At 39.3% G+C, this 23,928-nt stretch overlaps 2 protein-coding genes and 1 long non-coding RNA gene across 6 annotated transcripts in view; 1 reads left to right on the top strand and 2 right to left on the bottom strand.

Moving 5' to 3' along the window:
- The window catches only part of GNG10 (G protein subunit gamma 10), a 484,859-nt gene that overhangs the window by 140,806 nt on the left and 320,125 nt on the right, over window positions 1-23,928 (top strand). The gene's annotated exons all lie outside the window — the stretch shown is intronic.
- ECPAS (Ecm29 proteasome adaptor and scaffold) overlaps window positions 1-23,928 on the bottom strand; it is a 125,229-nt gene that overhangs the window by 26,253 nt on the left and 75,048 nt on the right. For all 4 annotated transcript variants that reach the window (XM_050761412.1, XM_050761410.1, XM_050761413.1 and 1 more), the window contains 8 exons: window positions 22,887-22,988; window positions 9,559-9,682; window positions 6,723-6,868; window positions 6,249-6,303; window positions 5,416-5,530; window positions 4,387-4,455; window positions 2,577-2,694; window positions 2,141-2,308 (listed from right to left, as the gene is read on the bottom strand). In XM_050761412.1, coding sequence (XP_050617369.1) covers window positions 2,141-2,308; window positions 2,577-2,694; window positions 4,387-4,455; window positions 5,416-5,530; window positions 6,249-6,303; window positions 6,723-6,868; window positions 9,559-9,682; window positions 22,887-22,988 — 897 coding nt within the window. The remainder of the gene's footprint in view (window positions 1-2,140; window positions 2,309-2,576; window positions 2,695-4,386; window positions 4,456-5,415; window positions 5,531-6,248; window positions 6,304-6,722; window positions 6,869-9,558; window positions 9,683-22,886; window positions 22,989-23,928) is intronic.
- Window positions 98-2,130, bottom strand: LOC126937752 (uncharacterized). The gene is made up of 3 exons (XR_007719835.1): window positions 416-2,130; window positions 158-376; window positions 98-120 (listed from the first exon to the last, which is right to left on the bottom strand). It is a non-coding gene; the product is annotated as an uncharacterized LOC126937752 (long non-coding RNA).

The following is a 23,928-nucleotide window of genomic DNA, read 5'->3' as shown; positions in this document are numbered from 1 at the left end:
AGGGACAGAGTCTCACTCATCATCAGTGCAGTTACTGAGGGACAGAGTCTCACTCATCATCAGTGCAGTTACTGAGGGACAGAGTCTCTCACTCATGCAGTTACTGAGGGACAGAGTGCACTCATCATAGTGCTGTTACTGAGGGACAGAGTCTCACATCATCAGTGCAGTTACTGAGGGACAGAGTCTCACTCATCATCAGTGCAGTTACTGAGGGACAGAGTCTCACTCATCATCAGTGCAGTTACTGAGGGACAGAGTCTCACTCATCATCAGTGCAGTTACTGAGGGACAGAGTCTCACTCATCATCAGTGCAGTTACTGAGGGACAGAGTCTCACTCATCATCAGTGCAGTTACTGAGGGACAGAGTCTCACTCATCATCAGTGCAGTTAGTTGAGGGACAGAATCTCACTCATCATCAGTGCAGTTACTGAGGGGCACAGTCTCATCATCAGTGCAGTTAGTTGAGGGACAGTGTCTCACTCATTATCAGTGCAGTTATTGAGGGACAGTGTCTTACTCATCTTTTTATCCCCAGTACCTTACCCAGTGCCTGGTTCATGACTGTTCAGAATGAAAGATGAGTTTTACTTTTTAAGCCTCTGTGCTGTTTTGATATACACTTAGCAACTTGGTAATAATGAGAAAATAATGGTAGAATCACTTTTATACCAATGCTGACATTCTCAAAAATTTATGGCTTTTCCACTTTTATAGGTAGGAAAGGTTTTGTTATCCTTACTTACATGTAAGAAAACCAAGACAAAGAGGTAAATAACAAACTGATGTCCTCCTATGTCTGCTTCTCTCAACATTCTCCATGGATGATCTCATCCACACTTGTGGCTTAATCCGTTCACTCACAGAGATGACACTCATGTCTCAAGGGTCTAGGCCTGTATCCTGAGCTCAGACCTACAAAGCCCATTGGCCTATTAGATCTTGGCTGACCCAGAAGTGCCACATGTTCTCCTGGAGCAAGCAAAACTCACTGAGTCTTCAAAGCTGAACCCTCAAGTACCTACCACCATGAATAGAAACATATTCAGCCTAGTACCAGACAGGTGAGACAGGAAGGGGCCACATTACGGGCAGGGACTTGTAAGATATAGTAAGGATCATGGAATTTATTTAAAGTGAGGCTGTAAAGCTACTAAAGGATCTTAATCCAAAATGGCACAATCTAATTTTCATTTTTAAAAATCACTTTTGCTACTATGTAGATAATTAAATGAAGAAAGGCAAAGAGGAAAAAAAAAGACGATGATGACCTGTTCATCGGGAAAGAATTAGGGAAAGAAGAGAGTGGATTCAAGGAATACTTTGGAAGCAGAATCAACAGAATTTGCTACTAGATTCAATTGGGGGTGGTGGTGAGACATAGCCCAAAATAAAGTATGACACCAAGTTTTCTGGCTTGGGCAAATAGGTGAACAGTGAGAATAGAGGGGGAAGGTTATTTTTTAAGTCCTATTCTGGGCACGTTGGGTTTATGGTATTCTGAAACAACACTGAAGTGAAAATGTCAAGTAAACAGTTACATATACAAGTCTAAAGTGCAAGTGACATCTGGACCAAAACTATAAGATTGGGAACTTTCACAATAAAGATGACATTTATATGCCTTGGAACTGATAGATACAGAGAAAGCTCAGAGAACAAAAAGATACTCAGAGACAAGCCCTGAGAAATCTTAGTATCTAAAAGTGGGATGGAACATGATTAACAGCCAGATGAGAGGACACCAACAGAGAAAACAAAATGGCAACTGCCTGCTTCCATGTATGTCTCCCCACCTAACTGAATTCGCTGGAGGTGGGGCCACAACCCACTCTCCACTGCGTCAATCATCCCTCTCCACGTTTACTATTCCATTCTTGTGAATATATGATCATTTCCTTAACCATCTTCCCAGCGGACATTTAGATGGTTTCCATTTTGGAGATTTTAATAAATGTTGCCATACACATCTTTGATACCTTGAAAGTAGGAAGAAAGCATGGAATGAAAGACAATTTGCTTGTTTAAACAAGTAAGTATAAAAAGTAGAAAGGAAGATGGGCACTGGGTTTAAATCCCATGCATGACCTTGGACAATCTACAGTGTTTTCCTAACACACGGTTCACAGACACTTACCATGGATTTGTCAGTGACCAACGCATTCCAAATACTTGTCATGGCCTGTCGAATGCCAAGGTTGGGATCAAACTGGTAACGATAAAGTCGAGGAACTAGCTGAGGCAGAAAAGGAGCCAGCTGCTCTCCAGCTCTGGTAGCAATTACATTAAAACCAAAAGCAGCACCCTAAAAATAATAATAGGCTGAAGTGACTCAGATGCACCCATTATAGTAAAATATTAACACAGCAAAAAATTCTCCCTCCCAAACTTATGCCTAAATACAGCCTGATTTATTGGGCTTTCCAATCAATAGTAGCTATGCAGGGTTCAGCTTTCTCATCAGGCACATACTTTCACAAAATGCACTGTATATCATTTGCCACTGTCTGCCAATGTAGCATGTTTGGTTTGCAGGAAAAAATAATAATAATTGTCCAGTGATAGCAACTTACCTTCCTAGAGTTCCACATTGCATGATGGTTGGCTAAATTCATAAATTTATACACCAGATCTGGCTGGCTAAGATCACTTGCCAGAGAACAAAGTTCCTTGTAGGTAGAAAGGCCCTGACTTGGAAACAAAGAAAAAGAGGTAGGCAATAATATACTTCTCTCTCTCCAGCCTAAAAAATTACATCATCAATATTACTAGGACATATTAAAATCAAATTTTCACTCAGTTTCTAATATTGAGTTATCTTATCACCATGGAGACAGAAAACAGGTTGGGAAGAATATAAAAAGTCACCTAATTCAACTATCAGCAATTCCTAAGCTCCTCTACATTGCTGCTGATAAATGACCTAAATGCACCTCTAAGTCCATAGAAGTGGTCCCCTCACCACCTGGGGATGCAACTCATTAATTCTCCATTATGTTATGCATAATCTCACATGATCATAAGAGAGTCATGTGAAGACGACATCTGTCTTCCCTAAGTCTTTTCTAAGCTAGACCACTCTAACCCTGATTAACTTGAGTCTTGTTAACTTTCCTCTGAACAAATATATCTAATCGTTTTATGTTATTTTGTAAAATGTAAGCACTTTTTTAAAAACTTAGAAGGAGTCTACAAGGAGAGTAAGTAGAATGAAAACAACTTTTGATGTGATAACAGTGTACTGTAGGGGAACGTCAACGACAGAACAAACTGCAGCTTTCTCCAGTTGCAGACAACAATGAAGCAGGCTCGTGTGGGACACCACAGCAAGGCCCTGCAACCAGCAAAGATTTGCCTAACGATCCACAGAAATAAAGCATGATAAAATAAAGGAGGTCAAGCTCAAGAAATTTATTTTAAATGCTAAAGTAGTGACCTCTAAGATAAAGAATTACACCCACCCAAAAACAAGTGGCAGTGGGTGCGCCTAGCTACGCTTCCAGTGTTCCGCAGGACTCAGCTGCCTGAGAGCTGACCTCTTGGCCTAGTCAGTCTTCCCCAACTGCCCTGAGAGCCCAACATCATGGGCTCCCATGCAGCAGCCCACCACCAATGGCTGGTCACTGAGGGGACTTAACGGGCCAGGCTTCATGCCTCAAAGCAGAACAACTCCGAAAGGCCACCCACGCCAGCTCAGAGCTCCTCAAGAGGCTGGTATCCACTGAAACGATGGCAGCAGCTCAGCCTTCCCTCAGTCATAGGTCCTATCCTGCTTCCTCATGTCCCCACAGTGATCCCTAGAGCACTCCCCAGTAAATTTCCCACACAGAAATTTCTATCTCAGAGTTTGTTTCCCAGGACACTCATTAAGACATCAGCCTGCCAGGCGCGGTGGCTCACACCTGTAATCCCAGAACTTTGGGAGGCCAAGGTGGGTGAATCACTTGAGGTCAGGAGTTCGACAGCAGCCTGACCAACATGGTGAAACCCCCATCTCTAATAAAACACAAAAATTAGGCGTGGTGGCAGGCACCTGTAATCTCAGTTACTTAGGAGGCTGAGGTAGGAGAATCGCTTGAACGCAGGAAGGGGAGGTTGTAGTGAGCCAAGATTAAGCCACTGCACTCCAGCCTGGGCAACAAGAGTGAGGCTCCATCTCAAAAAAAAAAAAAAAAAAAAAAAAAAGACATCAGTCTTTTTTCCATATAAGTTTTCTTCTTCCACCAATAGATAACATTTCCTAAGCGGGTGAAAATCAACTTCATCACTGCTGTATTTACCAGACTAATAAACACACACACACACACATATATATATAATATATATATATATATATATATATATTTAAAGATGTTTACCATTCAATGGATTTAGCGTACTTACCCATCTGGCGTTTTGCCAAGAGCTCCCCCTTGAAATACCACTGTCTCTCCAGAAACTTCATGTTTAACTCTAAACCAAAATAAGAATTTCAATAAGCTTCAAGCTTTTCACACCAACATTCAACTAGCCAATGCAATTCATTTACAAAGTGATAAAACTTCCTATCAAGCATTTACTGTGCATAAGATATAAAAGCCTTTTCCGGTCGAGTGCGGTGGCTCATGCCTGTAATCTCAGCACTTTGGGGGGCCAAGGTGGGCAGATCACTAGGTCAGGAGTTCGAGGCCATCCTGGCTAATACAGTGAAACCCCATCTCTACTAAAAATACAAAAAATTAGCCGGGCATGGTGGCACACGCCTGTAGTCCCAGCTACTCAGGAGGCTGAAGCAGGAGAATCGCTTGAACCAGGGAGGCAGAGGCTGCAGTGAGCCGAGATCAGGCCACTGCACTCCAGCCTAGGCAACAGAGCAAGACTCCGTCACAAAAAGACCAAAAAAAAAAAAAAAAAAAGTCCTTTCCATGAGGCTGCAAATTTTGTAAAATGAATCCAGAATGAACAAATTAACAGATGAAAAAGACATTTCACATAATTTCCCCTGGATTAAATGTGGTAGCACATGAAAAACTATCCTTCCTACAAGGGAGGAAACATAAAGCAGCAATCCCTTACACAGATGATTTCCCCTCACACTCTTCACAGATTAGACTATGAATGATATGCAAGCTTCTTCTCCGTATCTTAACTTCCATTTAGCCAACAGTAATTAAGGCATTTTTCTAATCCAATACATTAATTGTCTGAGATCATTAAACTTTCAAAGCTTGACCTAGTGGCATGCTCCTAAAGTTAACAGTATACACTGGAATAATTGTGCTATCCACAGCACAACAATTACGGACTTGCAATTTAGAAAAAGCTTCATAAACGAAAAAATGGAAAGCTGAATCTTCCTTCTCCAGCATATTCTCACTATGTGTATAGACTTCCTCTATGGGCTTGAATCTAAAATTTTCAAGTTCACCATACCTTTTGCCAGTCATAAGTGTTTCTACAAGTGTAGAAACCAATTCCTGTTGATCTTGTTCATTGCCTAGTTCATAAACCAACCCAAGGCCCTTTGATGCAACATCTTGGCTAAGTTCTACAAGAAAGTCAGACAAGATTGTATTACTTTAAAAAAATTTTGTCTGCTTGCTATGAAATCAAAAGCTTTAAAAAGTTAACACTGACCCAAAATGATATCAAAGTAAAGATATAAAAACAGAATCAACATGCCTATTTTATTAAAAAGAAATAATCACAAACCTAGACAATCATTTCAGTGGACATGGCAGTGCAGTACATCAAGTTAACAACGGGCTATAAGTCATACACATCAGAGATAAAACAGCCTCACAAGATCTCAATACACTCAGACCTAACTTCTAAAAGTCAATACAAGTCCATATGTTTAAAACAAGTTATAAAACAAAGCTACTACTGAAAGATTTAACACATATACGTTCACTCTCTCCTAGCTTAAATCAGAGAGGAAAAGTAACCAGAGGTAGAAAAAAGCTATTATGAGAGATACTAAAGAAGGCCTCGGCTCCATTTTAAAATGCAGAGTTGAGGAATATGTTCTAACGTATAAACCAATAAATAAAAAAGAATCTAAGTTTCCTATATCCTAACTAGAAATTTTGGTTTCCAAGCCATTAACATAATGCTTATCCTTACTGCTAACAAATAAGGTTTAATAATTGTTTTGATTACACAGCTCAAGAAAGTTTTCTTTTATGTTCATTAATCCAGGTTTTTCAACATTTAAAACACAAGTTCAATAAAGTTTAGAAATCAAATATTAACCAACAACCTACCATCATTTTCTGATAGAACTGAAACAAACGCACTTTGAATTTCTTTAAGATGAGACTGAAAGAAGAAAAAAGGCATTAGAACACTGAAACTCTACCTCTTTGAGAGAGTAAGAGTCTTGCTCTCACCGTGCACAAAATTTGTAGTCTTATTATCCAAGCCAGTTACAATCGCTGTTTTGCTCTCATCTTTACAGGTGGCCCAAATCACCTGGAGCTGCACCACTTACAGGTAGTCTAACACACGCAAGCTGACCATTGCCCTAACTGAGCTTCCCCATCTCAAGCACTTCTGACTTTATACCTTCAAGTCTAGAATCATCTTCTAGCCTATATCAGGCCACCATTCTTCATTCCTTCATGTACAATGTATTTCAAAATACCTACTATTGGTTAATGACCTTCACCCTCATATGCTTTCCTTGCTACTTATAAAACTGGTTTCCAACAGGGCTGACCACAGACAGCATGGCTCACCTTCACTTCTTTGTGGGTACTTAGCTTCCTCACAAGGGAAAGGAGCCAGATGCAGGCTGCTTGCCTCACATGTGGGTTGGGGCTGATGATATGTTTATTTAAAATCACATCCAACACCCATGGAACCACATCATTCACTTTGGCTCCTGGGGAAAAGCAAAGAAAAATAACAAAGAATTAAAATAATTCAACATAGTTTCCTGAAAAAATTAAATTGAAATCAACATTTGCATAACAATCCTATATTAAAATCTAAATGACTAAGGTGTTTAAAGTTGCTGAAGGAATCAATAATTATTCACTCTAGAACCTAGTGTAAACAAAATTACATTTCAAAGATACTCGAGTAACTTTTTAGTTCCTGAGAATGAAAACTTATCCCTACTCTTTAGCAATTTTTCTTTGTCTACTAGACGTTTCTCATCTTCCATCTAAAAACAAACTTCTTTTGCACTTACTTTCCTCCTCCAGCTACCATACTGTTTTTCTCCTTTCCTTTATTACTGCAGGGTTTCTCAAGCTCAACACTACTGACATTGCAGCTGCATAATTTTTTATTATACAGAGCTGTGCTATATACTGCAGGATGTCTAGCAGAATCCTGTGCCTTCACCCACTAGAAACCAGTGGCACCCACCCTCCCCAGTGTCTAGACATCACCAAATGTCCCCTGTGGGGCAAAAATCTCACTCCTCCAGTGACAAACCACTGATTTACATTAAGACCCTTCAAAACAGTTGTTCAAACTCATGTTCAAACTTTGCTCTTCTCTTTCCTTGAGCCCACTCCAAATCAGCCTTTTACCTTCTCTTCTCCATAGAAATTAGTCATAGAAATCACGAATGACTTTCCTGTTGCTACGTTCAATGATGGTTTCTCATTTATCACCTTAGTTGATATATTGGCAGTACATGACATGGTTAATTCCCCTCCACCCCTCATCCCTTCACAGTTCCTCGCTGATCACATTACTCCAGTTCTCAGAGTCAGAATCCCTTCTTTTAATTCCCATAACCACAACTCTAGCTGCCAGCAGTTCTGCTATCTGGGTAACTACAATTACAAAACCAACAAGTCCTTACTAGATTCCCATAACATGCCTGGGATAATATGTACAGATGTTAAGATGGCTAAGACCTGGGCCCTAACTGGCTTCTCAAATGCTGTTCATTCTACTCACAGCAAGACTGGTACACTGTAACCAACAACAACATCCAAAGGCCGAGTAGCACTCAGATGAGAATGACATAGAACACGCATGATCAAAATTCACATCAAAGATTCATCAACCCTCCCTTCTCCACAATATTTTATGTTCTCCTTTCCCAAAACAGACAAAAATAGAACTTCAACATTGAATGGACAATCTGAGATTCCTGTGGATGAGTAAAAAGCCAAGCAGGATGCAATCTTCCAAGAAGAGTTTGAGGCAATACAAGAGTTCAGAGAATGAAGACTGGCATAGATACCTCTCTACTAACCTTTACTTGTTAAGTCACTATGTAAAAACCCATGGAGTCAGAAACATGCCTCTCACAGCAAACCCACTCCTCAGTGTGAGCCCTCCCTGCTGTCAAGCCTCTGTTACCACCTCTCACATGCAACCTGAAAATTCCCACTTCAGGTTTGGTTGTCTTCTTGCTAACAATGTCGCTTTCCTTCCTTACCGTCTTCCTTCTATACAAAGTGCTCCTTGCCTTGCTCCAGGTGTGTTCAAAGAAAAACCTCAAAGAACTGACTCGGATTCAGCTTCTGTCAATCCACAGTTCTCATTACAGTGCAAGCAAAAGTGTGTTTTTCTATTTCCTTTAAATCTCTTTATGGTGGCTAATGAAATAATAAGTGAACGCATTAACGTGGAGTGAAGTGTTAACTGTAACACTAAGTGCAATAACTAAATTAATGCATTATTCATGATGGAACACAATATACAATAAAATGTTACCACGAGAATACTATCTTTTAATTTCCTCAATTGAGAGAATAAAATATAAAAAACTTGGTGACTTTTCCTTCTGTTTAAATTTTTTTTTATTCTAGCTCAAATACTAAAATATATTTTCAATTCCAAATTCAAATCAAACCACAATAAATTTGAAATCATAATATATAAAACATAAAGTCAGAAACCACATGTTCCCTCAACTATATGCTGCCACTATATGGAACGCTAGCAGAAGGCACTTATGTAATAAGGGATTAAAGGACACATCATCTGGAAACAACTATACCTTGAATTCTGAAACTGGCTAAATACATAAATCCTCATGAAAAGAGCACAAGCTTCAAGGTGATCCAGAGCTGACTCCCCTGCTTGCTTGCCAAAGGGTCAGAAAAATAAGTTACTAATTTCATGCTGCCTTTTTTTTTTCTTTTTTTGAGATGGAGTCTTACTCTGTTGGCCAGGATCGAGTGTAGTAGCATGATCTCAGCTCACTTGCAACCTCTACCTGCCAGGTTCAAGAAATTCTCATGCCTCAGCCTCCCAAGTAGCTGGGATTACAGGCTTGTGCCACCACGCCCAGGTAAGTTTTCTATTTTTAGTAGAGACTGGGTTTCACCATGTTGGCTGGGCTGGTCTCTAACTCCTGACCTCAGGTGATTCGCTCACCTCGGCCTCTCAAATTGCTGAGATTACAGGCATGAGCCACTGTGCCCAGCCTCATGCTGTCTTCTTCACCCAACTGTTTTTCTTGACTGAATGAAACTGGTAAAACAGATATAAATATTTGAAAAAAGTAATATGGAATGTATAATGGTTTTGCCTCAAATGTAATAACGAGAACAAAAAAGGGTTACTTGACAATTATAAATTGATTAGCTGAATATTTGGTACCAGCAGGAGGAGTATATTCCTCTTCAGTCACTAGCCAGGCATCTCGGGCAGCCACAGAACTAGTTCCTATTGCAGCGCTGGTAATGGCTTCGCCAATAGTGAACTGAAGTTCTATCTGCTTGGCCTGTAACGAAGGAAGTAAAAGCCATGAATGAGAAAACACATTTCCCAAAACCATCCATTTCTACAGAAAGCCTGCTTAAAAGTATGTTTCTCAGCATGTTTTGTTTTCACTCTTTGCCCTAGCTTGCTTTCGGTTAATTCAATGGCTCAAAGGCCAGGGAGGGTGAGGGAGTGGAGGATATAAGAATCCTTTGAAGATATTTTTCAAAGTCTTTGCTGCCCTCCTCACCCTCAGTAGAGAACCACTAAGCAGTGATTTAGGATTTCTGGAAGCATAATATGGTTCACCTAAGGAAGACTTAGAAAATCCCATCAACTTTGAAGCCATGTAAGTCTCAATATAAATTCTAGCCATCTTTCACCAGCTATATACCCTTATTTAAACTTTTAAAATTATTATTATACTTTAAGTTCTAGGGTACATGTGCACAACATGCAGGTTTGTTACATATGTATACATGTGCCATGTTGATGTGCTGTACCCATTAACTCATCATTTACATTAGGTGTATCTCCTAATGCTATCCCTCCCCGTTCCCCTCACCCCAAGAGAGGCCCAGGTGTGTGATGTTCCCCTTCCTGTGTCCAAGCATTCTCATTGTTCAATTCCCATCTATGAGTGAGCACATGCAGTATTTGATTTTTTGTCCTTATGATAGTTTGCTGAGAATGATGGTTTCCCCCTTCATCCATGTCCCTACAAAGGACATGAACTCATCCTTTTTTATGGCTGCATAGTATTCCATGGTATATATGTGCCACATTTTCTTAATCCAGTCTCTGAGACCACAGTGCAATCAAACTAGAACTCAGGACTAAGAAACTCACTCAAAACCGCTCAACTACATGGAAACTGAACAACCTGCTCCTGAATGACTACTGGGTACATAACAAAATGAAGGCAGAAATAAAGATGTTCTTTGAAACCAATGAGAACAACGACACAACATACCAGAATCTCTGGGACACATTTAAAACAGTGTGTAGAGTGAAATTTATAGCACTAAATGCCCACAAGAGAAAGCAGGAAAGATCTAAAATTGATACCCTAACATCACAATTAAAAGAACTAGAGGGCTGGGCGCGGTGGCTCAAGCCTGTAATCCCAGCACTTTCGGAGACCGAGACGGGTGGATCGCAAGGTCAGGAGATCAAGACCATCCTGGCTAACACTGTGAAACCCCGTCTCTACTTAAAAATACAAAAAACTAGCCGGGCGAGATGGCGGGCGCCTGTAGTCCCAGCTACTTGGGAGGCTGAGGCAGGAGAATGGCGTGAACCCGGGAGGCGGAGCTTGCAGTGAGCTGAGATCCGGCCACTGCACGACAGCCTGGGCGACAAAGCAAGACTCCGTCTCAAAAAAAAAAAAAAAAAAGAACTAGAGAAGCAAGAGCAAACACATTCAAAGGCCAGCAGCTAAGATCAGAGCAGAACTGAAGGAAATAGAGACACAAAAAACCCTTCAAAAAAATCAAGGAATCCAGGAGCTGGTTTTTTGAAAAGATCAACAAAATTGATAGACTGCTAGCAGGACTAATAAAGAAGAAAAGAGAGAAGAATCAAATAGACGCAACAAAAAATGATAAAGGGGATATCACCACCAATCCCACAGAAATACTATAAACACCTCTATGCAAATGAACTAGAAAATCTAGAAGAAATGGATAAATTCCTGGACACATACACCCTCCCAAGACTAAACCAGGAAGAAGTTGAATCCCTGAATAGACCAGTAACAGGCTCTGAAATTAAGGCAATAATTAATAGCCTACCAACCAAAAAAAGTCCAGGACCAGACGGATCCACAGCCGAATTCTACCAGAGGTACAGAGAGGAGCTGGTACCACTCCTTCTAAAACTATTCCAAACAATAGAAAAAGAGGGAATCCTGCTAACTCATTTTATGAGGCCAACATCATCCTGATACCAAAGCCTGGCAGAGACACAACAAAAAAAGAGAATTTTAGACCAATATCCCTAATGAACATTGATGCAAAAATCCTTAATAAAATACTGGCAAAGCGAATCCAGCAGCACATCAAAAAGCTTATCCACCATGATCAAGTGGGCTTCATCACTGGGATGCAAGGCTGGTTCAACAGATGCAAATCAATAAATGTAATCCAGCACACAAACAGAACCAAAGACAAAAACCACATGATTATCTCAACACACGCAGAAAAGGCCTTTGACAAAATTCAACAGCCCTTCATGCTAAAAACTCTCAATAAATTACATATTGATGGGATGTATCTCAAAATAATGAGAGCTATTTATGACAAACCCACAACCAATATCATACTGAACGGGCAAAAACTAGAAGCATTCCCTTTGAAAACCGGCACAAGACAGGGATGCCCTCTCTCACCACTCCTATTCAACAGAGTGTTGGAAGTTCTGGCCAGGGCAATCACGCAGGAGAAAGAAATAAGGGGTATTCAATTAGGAAAAGGGGAAGTCAAATTGTCCCTGTTTGCAGATGACATGATTGTATAGTTAGAAAACCCCATTGTCTCACCCCAGAATCTCCTTAAGCTGATAAGCAACTTCAGCAAAGTCTCAGAATACCCTCATTTAAACTTCTATGAGCCTCAAAAACTTCATTTGTAAAAGGAGCATAATATCATCATCCACAGCATTAGGCTTTAAGAATTAAATGAGAAAAAAAAAAAAAAAAGAATTAAATGGGGTTAACGTACATAAAACGACTGTATAGTATGCTTGATTGTGGTTATTCCACAATAAATAGTAGCCATTATATTTTATTAACATTTAACAATTATTTAACTTTTTGCACTCTTAAATTTTATATCTTGATGTTACTTTTAAATGGCTCAGAAAAAAGAATAATAAAGCATACATGAAATGTTAAAATTTGGTAAATATGGATAAAGGGCACACAGGAGTTCTTTACACTATTCTTACAGCTTCACTGTAAGTTTGAAAGCATTTCAAAAGTCAAACATTTGAAAATTCTATATAGTACCCACTCAAATGTTTTAAAATTTTATTCAGAAATGTTGACATGATTCACTAGTAGGAATCACTGACCCAACATGTAACTACCTAGACCTGCATTTTCCACTTTTTACTGTGAACCAGAAGAAATTTAGGAGGAATAGGAGAAATAAGGGAATGAACAGAGAGCATGTGAGGGCTATGAACACGTTACTCTTCAAAGCCTAAAGACAACAGCTGAGACTTTCCTACACCAATCAACAAATGCTCTAGTGATGAGGCTTCAAGTACTAATGCCACATGCTTCCTAGTCTGAGGAAAAAAGATTTAAAGGCTTTAGCCCTACAGCTTCCCTGGTTAAAAGCTTTTCTTGGCAATTTCAAGCTGAAAAAAGGTATTTCAACATAATCCTTATTAGGGGCTCATTTTATGTACCTGTACCTGTTTTTGCATGTTTCCTGTAATTAATAACATCACAGCTGGCATTAAAAACAAAAAACAAAACTCCATAGCTACATTTATGAATAATATACTATCTGGACATTGCTGTAAATATTCCATAAAGGGGGGGTTCAATAGAGAAAATAAGAACAGATACATGGGGATTCATTATATTATTATTCTATTTTTGCATATGTTTGAAATTTCCTATAATAAAAAGTTACAAGAGGGAGCAGGCGGAAGGACAAAGTGGCTGAACAGGGGGAGGTGGAAATGGTTAACAGGTACAAAAAGATAATTAGAAAGAATGAATTCAGGCCGGGTGCACTGGCTCATACCTGTAATTCCAGCACTGTGGGAGGCCAACGTGGGTGGATTACCTGAGGTCAGGAGTTCAAGATCAGCCTGGCCAACATGGTGAAACCCTGCCTCTATTAAAAATACAAAAATTAGCTGGGCATGGTGGTGTGCGCCTGTAATGCCAGCTACTTGGCTGAGGCAGGAGAATCGCTTGAACCCAGGAAGTGGAAGTTGTAGTGAGCTGAGATTGCACCATTGCACTCCCGCCTGGGCAATAGAGTGAGACTCTGCTTCAAAAAAAAAAAAAGAATGAACGAGAACTACTACTCTTTGACAGCAAACTAGTGTGGCTATAGTCAACAATAATTTCATTGTACATTTAAAAATAACTAAAAGAATATAATAGGATTGTTTGCAACTCAAAAGATAAATGCTTAAGGGGATGGATATCCTATTCTCCATGGTGTGATTATTAAGCATTGCATGTCTGTATCAAAACATCTCATGTACCCCATAAACATATACACTCACCATGTACCTACAAAAACTTAAAACTGAAAAAAAAAAAAAAAAAGCCCAACAGAACCTCATCCCCTCCCCATCTAATGCAGGAACATCGAACTGAACTGTCCACCAAAAAAGCACCTTCATAAAAACTAAATCAGGTGACAGATCACAGTACCCAGCTTCAGCAGACTAACAAGCGGAGACGCGCTGAACAGTGTGGGAAGAACACATTGCCTACACCTCCAGCTTGGAAAGAGAACCTGTATGCTTGGGTGAATGACAGCAAAGGGAGTGTGATACTTTGCATTGCAACTCAGTGCCACCCTGTCACAGCATCAGGCAGAATTCTGCCAGTGCCCAAGGAGGCAGCACTTAGACCAAACCTGGGCCAGAGGGAAATCAGTTTCTTCAGTGAGAGGAACCCAAGTCAGTTGACTAAAATGGCCTCAGGTCCCCAAATAAATTTCACCAGCAGCTAGGCCACACTTGGAGGGAGGAAAAGCAAGAATACAGGCGACTTTTTCTCGTAACCAGGCACCAGCCCACCAATAGTAAAACAAAGCACCAGGCAGAGTCTGAAGGCCCCATTTCCAGGATGTTCCTGTGGAAGAGCACTTCTAGACTCACCCCAGGCAAGAAAGGAATCTGCTTGTGTGCCACGAACAACCTAAGTCCCAAGTCCTGGTTGGCTCCAACACCTGCTGACTAGAACGGCCTCATCTTTGAAAAAGCATCAGCGGCAGTCAGGTGGTCACAGGTCTTCGGTGAGCCCTGGTACTGTGCTGGTCTGGGAGGCCATGGGCTTTGGGAGCAACTCAGCATGGTGCTAGCTGCTGTGGCCACAGGAGTGCCCACATTACCCCTCCCCTAACTTCAGGCAGCTCATCGTGGAGAGACACTCCCTCTATCTGGGGGAAAGAGAGGGAAGAGGGCAAGAAACTCTGCCTGGGAACCCAGAGAATGCTCCCTTATCTTCCCCAAGTCCATCAATGCTGCGTATCTAGGTGTCTGTAAGAGCTGCAGCACACCTGGGCTGAGGGTGCCCTCTAGTGCTGAAATGACTGCAGTGACCACAGGCTTAGGGAACTCAACACTCAGTCATATTTGAATTCTTGGAAAGCCCTCTGAAGGACAGGTACAAACAAGGCCAGACTGTGAAGACTGGAATAAATATTTACTCTTCAATGCCCAAACACTGATGAATGTTCACAAGCATCAAGGACATTTGAGAAAACATGTTTTAAAAAACATTCACGCTAAACAAAGAGACTAAATAAGCAGGCACCAGTGACCAATTCTGGAGTGGTGTAGATATGTGACCTCTCAGACAGGGAATTCAAGATAGCTGTTTTAAGAATGCTCAACAACTTCAAGAAAACATGGAGAAGGAATTCAGAAACTTTTAAGAGAAATTTAGCAAAGAGATTAAAATGGAGGAAAAAATCAAATCTTAGAGCTGAAAAAATGTAATGGATGACTGAAAAACACTTCGGTGTGTCTCAACAGTAGAAACGATCAAGTAGAAGAAAGAATTAATGAGCTCTAACACAGGCTATTTGAAAACTCACAGTCAGAGGAGAAAAATGCAGAAGAATGAGATACACTTACAAGATCTGGAAAACAGCTTCAAAGAGGCTAAGAGTTATTTGCCTTAAAGAGGAAATAGAGAAAGAAACAGGTGTAGAAAGTTTATTCAAAGAAATAATCAACAGAGAACTTTCAGAACATAGAAAAAGATGAACACCCAGGGAAAAGAAGGTCAAAGACCAAGAAGATTCAACCCAAATAAGATACCCCAAGGCATACAATAAACTTGCAAAAGTTATGGACGAAGAGAGGATCCTAAAAGTAGCAAGAGAAAAGAAGCAAGTAAGATATAAAGGAGCTCTGATATGTCTGGTGGCAGAAGCCTTACAGACCAGGAGGGAGTAGAATAACATATTCAAAGTGCTGAAAGAAAGGAAAGAAAGGTAGAATAAGAGGGAGGGAGGGAGGAAGGGAGGAAGGAAGGAAGGAAAAAATCTTGCAACTGAGAATACTGTACTCAGCAAAGCTATCCTTCAAATATCAGGGGAACCAGCCCCCAATATTTCAACGTAGGTTCTTTTCTATTTTCCCTAAGTGTCAGCCAGTCTGAGAAAGAGAAAGAGTACAAAGAGAGAAATTTTACAGCTGGGCCTCCAGGGGTGCCACCACATACTGGTAGGAGTGTGATGGCGACCTTGAGCCACAAAACCAGCAAGTTTTTATTCGGGATTTTGAAAGGGGAAGGGGTGTACAAACAGGGAGTAAATGACAAAGATCACATGCTTCAAAGAGCAATAAAAGATCACAAGGCAAAGGCAAAATTAGAATTACTGATGAGGGTCCATGTCCTGCTGTGCACACATTGTCTTGATAAACATCTTAACAGGAAACAGGGTTCGAGAGCAGACAACCCGTCTGACTAGAATTCACCAGGCTGGAATTTCCTAATCCTAGCAAGCCTGAGGGTACTGCAGGAGACCAGGGCATATTTCAGTTCTTATCTCAACCATGTAAGACAGACACTCCCAAAGCGGCCATTCATAGACCTCCCCCTAGGAATGCACTCCTTCCCCAGGGTATCAATTATTAATACTCCTTGCTGGGAAAAGAATTCAGCAATATTTCTCCTACTCACACATCCGTCTAAAAGCTTTAAGCAAGAAGAAAAATACGGCTCTATTCTGCCCAACCCCGCAGGCAGTCAGACCTTATGGTTATCTTTCCTTGTTCCCTGAAAATCGCTGTTATTCTGTTCTTTTTCAGGGTGCACTGATTTTATATTGCTCAAACACATATTTTACAAACAATTTGTACAGTTAATGCAATCATTACAGGGTCCTGAGGTGACATACATCCTCGGCTTACAAAGATGATGGGATTAAGAGATTAAAGTAAAGACAGGCATAAGAAATTATAAGAGTATTGATTGGGGAAGTGATAAATGTCCAAGAAATCTTCACAATTCATGTCCAGAGACTGCAGTAAAGACAGGTGTAAAAAATTATAAAAATATTAATTTTGGGAACTGATAAGTGTTCATGAAATCTTCACAATTTATGTTCTGCCACGGCTTCAACCGGTCCCTCCATTCGGGGTCCCTGACTTCCCACAATATTGAAATATAAAGGAGAAATGAAGACTTTCCTGGGTAAACAAAAGACAAGGGAATTCACCACCAGATGTGTCTTACAAAAAATGCTACAGTTCTTCAATCTGAAAGAAAAGAACTCTAGCATGCAACAAAAAATGTAAATACACAAATTCAAAATACTCTAATACTGTATAGAGTATTCTAAAGATACTAAAGGCACTCTAATACTGCATTCTAAAAATACTCTAATACTGTATAGAGTATTAAGAGTACCTTTGTATTAGAGTATCTTTAGTATCCTTATCTAACACTCTATAGAATCTTTAGTATGAAGACTAAAACATAAACTTCTCAAAAATAATGACTACAACAATTTGTTAAAAGATAGGCAATATAAGAAGATGTTAAGTTGAGACAACAAAGAGCCAAAAAATGGGGGTATTGGAATTAAAACAGAGTTTTTTTTAAGTTTTTTCTTTGCTTGTTTTTGTTCTTTTCTTGTGATCAGTGAAGTTGTCATCAAACTTGTTATATTTTCTGAAACCCAGAGGGAAACCATAACTCAAAAAACAGTCTAAACAGATACACTAAAAATCAAAAGTAAAAAATACTATGAGAAAAAAGTCACTTATCCACACAGGAAGACAGAAAGAAAAAAAGAGAGGACTTCCAAAACAACCAGAAAACAAAAAACAAACTGTCAGTAGTTAAGTCCTTATTTAAAAAAAAATAAACTGACTGTCGATGGACTAACTTATCTGATTAAAAGATACAGAATGGCTGAATGAATAAGAAAACAAGACCAACTATATGCTGCCTACAAGAAATTCACTTCGGCTAGGCCCAGTGGCTCACACCTATAATCCTAACACTTTGGGAGGCCAAAGTGGGCAAATCACCTGATGTCAGGAGTTCAAGACCAGCCTGGCCAATGTGGCAAAACCCCATCTCTACTAAAAAAAAAATAAAAAATAAAAAAATTGGCCAGGCATGGTGGCTTGTGCCTGTACGCCCAGCTACTTGGGAGGCTGAGGCAGGAGAATCACTTGAACCCAGGAGGTGGAGGCTGCAGTGAGCTGAGATTGCTGCACTCCAGCCTGGGCAATGGAGCGAGACTCCATCTCGGAAAAAAAAAAAAAGACATTCACCTCACCTATAAAGATACAAACAGATTGAAGGTAAAGGTATGAAAAAGATACTTCATGCAAATGAAAACCAAAAAAGAATAGAAGTAACTATACTTGCATCAGATTAAGACTTCAAGTCAAAAACTAGAAAAAGACCAAGGTCATTATGTAATGATAAAGGGCTCAATTCAGCAAGAGGATATAAAGGTTATAAATATATATGCACACAGTATTGGAGCACTCAAACGTATAAAGCATAATAGATTTAAAGGGAGAGATAGACTGCAACACAATAATAGTTGAAGACTGACTTCAATACCCCACTTCCAGTAATGGACAGGTCATTCAGACAGAAAATCAAGCAACCCAAATCAAAATTGAACTACACTTTAGACAAAATGGACCTGACATTTACAGAACATTTCATCCAACTGCTGTAGAATACACATCTTTACTCATCAGCACATGGAACATTTTCCAGGATAGACCATATGTTAGACCACAAAGCAAGTCTCAAGCAATTAAAAAAATCTAAATCATATCAAGTATCTTTTCTGACTATAATGGAATAAAACTAGAAATCAATAACAAGTGGAACTTTGGAAACTATAGAAATACATGGAAATTAAATAACACGTTCCTGAACAATCAATGGATCTATGAAAAAATTAAGAAAGAAAAATTTAAAATGTCTTGATACAAATGAAAATAAAAACACAACATACCAACATCTATGGGAAACAGCAAAAGCAGTGCTAAGTGGGAAGTTTATAGCAATAAATGTTTACATCAGAAAAGTATAAAGACTTCAAATAAACAACATAATGATGCATTTTAAAGAACTAGAAAAGCAAAAGCAAAGCAAACCCAAAATACAGGAAAGAAATAATAAAATTCAGAACAGAAGTAAATGAAATTGAGACTAAAAAAACTACAGAAGATTAATGAAATGAAAAATTGGGTTATTTAAAAGATAAATAAAAAATTATTAGAACTGATAAAGTCAGTAAGTTACAGGATACAAAATCAACATATAAACAGTTGCATTATATGTAACATGTTTTGGATTTGTGTCCCTGCCCAAATCTCATGACTGAATAGTAATCCCCGATGTTGGAGGAGGGACCTGGTGGGGGGTGACTGGATCATGGGAGTGGACTTCTTCCTTACTGTTCTGATAGTGAGTGAGTTCTCACAAGGTCTGGTTGTTTAAAAGTGTGTAGCACCTCCCGCTTTGTTCTTTTTCTCCTGCTCCTGCCATCTAAGACATGCCTGCTTCCTCTTTGCCTTCTGCCAAGATTGTAAGTTTCCTGAGGCCTTCCCAGCCATGCTTACTGTACAGCCTGAAGAACTGTAAGTCAATTAAATCTCTTTTCTTTATAAGTTACCCAGTTACAGCAGTGTGAGAACAGACTAATATGCCAGCAGCAAACAATTTTAAAAAGAAATCAAGAAAGCAATCCCACTTATAACAGCTACCAAAAAAACCCAAAAAACAAAAACCTAGGGATAAATTATAACCAAAGAAGTAAAAGCTCTCTGTAATGAAAACTATAAAACATTGATGAAAGAAATTATAACGAACACACAAAAGAGAAGACAGATCCCAAGTTCATGGATTGAAACAGTATTATTAAAATTTCCAAACTACCAAAAATGATCAACAGATTCAACATAATCCCTATCAAAATACCAATGACGTTCATCAAAGTAGAACTAGAAAAACAATCCTAAAATTTGTATGAAACCACCAAAGACCCTGAATAATGAGCAAAAAATACTGAGCAAAAAGAATAAAGCCAGAAGCATTGCATTACCTGGCTTCAAAATGTATTACAAAGCTATGGTAAGCAAAACGGCATGGAACTGGCATAAAAACAGACACATACACCAATGGAACAGAATAGAGAACCCAAAGATAAATCTATCCATTTACAGTCAACTCATTTTCAACAAAGGCATCAAGAACATATATTGAGGAAGGAACAGTCTCTTCAGTAAGCTGTGCTAGAAAAACTAGATATCGACATGTAGAAAAATGAAACTGGGCCCCTTTGTCTCACCATATCAAACCAAAATAGACTTAAATCTAAGATCTGAATGTTGAGACTACTACAAAAAAACATTGGAGAAACATTTCAGAATATTGGTCTGGGCACAGATTTCTTAAGTAAGATCATAAAAGCACAGACCAACTAAAGCAAAAATTGACAAATGGGATTATATCAAGCTAAAAAGCTTCTGCACAGCAAAGGAAACATCCAACAGAGTGAAGAGACAACCTATTGCATAGAAGAAAATATCTGCAAATTATCCATCTGACAAGGGATTAAAATACACAATAAGTAAGGAATTCAACTCAAAAGCAAATAAACAATCTGATTTGAAAATGGACAAAAGATCTGAATAGTTATTTCTCAAAAAAAGGTATATAAATGGCCAACAGTTATATGACAAAAAGTTCAGCATCACTAATCATGATAGAAATGCAGAGAAGAACCACAATGAGATCTCATCTCACCCTAGTTAGAATAGCCATTATCAAGAAGACAGAAAACAATAGATGATAGTCAGAATGTGAAGAAAGGAGAACATTAATACACTGTTGGTGGGAAAACAGTATGAAGATTCCTCCAAAAACTAAAAAACTATCATATAACCCAGCAATCCCAGTATGTATCCTAAGTATATATCCAGAAGAAAGAAAATCTGTATTCTGAAGAGGTATTTGTACTCCAATGTTTACTGCAGCACTACTAACAATAGCCAAAACAAGATATCAATCTAAGTGTCCAGCAACAGGTGAATGGATTTTTTAAAAGTGGTATATATACACAATGGAATATTATTCAGCCATAAAAAAGAATGAAATCCTGTTGCTGACAGCAACATAGATGGAACTGGAGGACATTGTATTTAGTGAAATAAGCCAGGCACAGAGCAAATATCCTATGTTCTCACTTATACATGAGAAAATTGATCTTATGGAAGTAGTGAACAAATGGTGGTTACCAAAGGCCAGGAAAGGTAATGGAGAGGCAGGGAAGAGAGCTTGGCTAATGGGAACAAAAATACAGTTAGAAAAATTAAGTTTTAGTGTTTGGCAGCACAACAGGGCAAATATAGTTAATAAGAATTTATTGTATATTTCAAAACAGCGAGAAGAGAAAATCTGACATGCTCCAAACACAAAGAAATGAAAAATGCTTACAGTGATGGATATCCCAATTACCCTAATTTGATCATTATACATTGTATGCTTGTATCAAAATATCACATGTATCCCATAAATATGTACAACTATTATGTATCAATTTAAAAAATTAAAAATGGGAGAGGCACAGTGGCTTATGCCTGTAATCCCAGCATTTCGGGAGATCTAGGTGGGAGGATCACTTGAGCCCAGGAGTTCAAGACCACCCTAAGCAACATAGGGATACCCTGTCTCTACAAAAAATTAAAATATTAGCCAGGCATGGCGCATGCCTGTGGTCCCAGCTGCTTAGAAGGTGAGGTGGGAGGATGGTTTGAGCCTGGGAGATGTAGTGTACTCCAGCCTTGGTGACAGAATGAGATCCTGTTGTAAAAATAAAATAAATAAATAAAACAATTAAAAAAAAAAAAAAAAAAACCTTCAGCACTATGTCCTATTCGACTGTGAAGATATTCTGCTTCTGTTTCATGGTTTTCATTATTCTCATCATTTAATCTCTGTACCTTATTTCCATACTTCTAGCTTTTCATGTATTTCTAAACTCTTAAAATAATGACATTAAAAGTAAGTTAAGAATCCAGAGAAGACTTCATTAAAAACAAAACAAAACAGGCCGGGTGCAGTGGTTCACATCTGTAATCCCAGCACTTTAGGAGGCTGAGGTGGGCAGATCACCTGAGGTCAGAAGTTCAAGACCAGCCTGGTCAATATGGTGAAACCCCGTCTCTATTAAAAATACAAATATTGGCCAGGTGTGGTGGCGTGCACCTGTAATTCCAGCTACTTGGGAGGCTGATACAGAAGAATTGCTTGAACCCGGGAGGTGGAGGTTGCAGTGAGCCAATATTGCGCCACTTTACTCCAGCCTGGGAGACAGAGTGAAACTCCATCTCAAAAAAAAAAAAAAAAAAAAAAAACACCTAGAAGAAACCCACCACACTCAGGGATTTAAATCTACTAGGGTAGATTCTTTAGCAAGGCAACAATCTGAGAAGGAAGTAGGAAGCTTTCAAAAGCTCAGTACAAGGCGGCCAAAGAGGCTGGTATACAGAAAGTGAGTGAACGTCAAGGATCAAGGCTAGGGAAAGCAGGGCCAGATCAGGCCATGCTGAGACAGTACACTATCCTGGCATTTGCCTACTCGTAGGTCTTCTCTACTACACACTAGGCATCTAGAGGACAGAAGCTAAATCATCAGACTTGAAAACAACTGAAATACCAACTGAAACACTCAAGAACAACTGTTTTTTAAAGGCTCACTCCACACATCTGGCTGACAGGGTATGTGGGTATATTTCCCCTTCTACCTACACTGCACCGTGCTGTGCTCAAAAATTTTAAGGTCTTTCCTTCATAGGTGATTTAGTCAATGCTATACCTAGCACAGTGATGAGCACAAAACTAGTATTCAAGTATCTGGTGAATAAACAAGTAAATGCTTAATTAGAAATCTCACAGCATGCAAAACTGCACCTAAAAAAAAACCAAAAACCAATGCCTTTTCTTTGAATAACTAACAATCAGGTAGCAATATAAATACCTCCACAGAATCCATCAGACCTTGCAAGAGGAGTTTCTGGTGAGGAAAATCTCCATCCCCAACTGGAAAATATCCCAGTGTTTGGATTGCTCGTTCTTTCATCTGGAAGAACATCAAATTTTTTTCTTTTAAACAGAGTATATACTAGCTTTACCCCAGCACAGTATTTCCAAAATGGGATGACAGGGAAGGGCAGTCTATCTAACACCTCAATGCATAAGTTTTTACAAAAGCATCAAATTTTACAGTTGTATGTCTGTAAGTCATTGAAGGTAGAAACACACAAATTTGAGTCCACTAAGGATCCACAGCTGCAAAAGAAGAAAGAAGAAAGCCTTTAGGCTTATTACCTTTCAAACTATAATGATTTAAAATGTGGGTTCTGGGCCCAGTGGACCTAGGACCAAATCACATCTCAACCATTTCAGCCTATACTGGTGTGTGACCTTAAGCAAGTTACTTCCCCTCTCTGTGACGCTGTTTCCTCATGTTAGCTCATATAGAGATGACAACTGTGCCTATTTCACTAGACCTTTTAGAAAATTCAACTAATGCACGCAAAGCACTTAACATACTCTCTGGCACATTAGAAGTGCTTAACAATATTTGGCAATGATTAGTTAATAGCTAATAAAAACGATACTGTGTATCTTCTCAGAAAGTTTTAAACAGTAGCTAGACCAAGATTAAGATTATATCAATTAGGCCAGGCTTGGTGGCTCAAGCCTGTAATCCCAGCACTTTGGGAGGCTGAGGCAGGTGGGAGTGCCTGAGGTCAGGAGTTTGAGACCAGCCTGGCCAACATGGTGAAACCCCATCTCTACTAGAAATACAAAAATTAGCTGGACATGGTGGCATGCGCCTATAATCTCAGCTACTCAGGAGGCTGAGGCAGGAGAATCACCCGCCTGAACCTGGGAGACAGAGGTTGCAGTGAGCCACGATCGCACCACTGCACTTCAGCTTAAGCGACAAGAGCAAAACTCCATCTCAAAAAAAAAGATTGTATCAATTAAACTTGTAGTAGTAAACTGGTATTTCT

This window comes from Macaca thibetana, chromosome 15, assembly GCF_024542745.1.
Source record: "Macaca thibetana thibetana isolate TM-01 chromosome 15, ASM2454274v1, whole genome shotgun sequence".
Taxonomy (NCBI): domain Eukaryota; kingdom Metazoa; phylum Chordata; class Mammalia; order Primates; family Cercopithecidae; genus Macaca; species Macaca thibetana.
The sequence above is the reverse complement of the archived record's forward strand: the minus strand, read 5'-3'. Positions and strand labels throughout refer to the sequence as shown.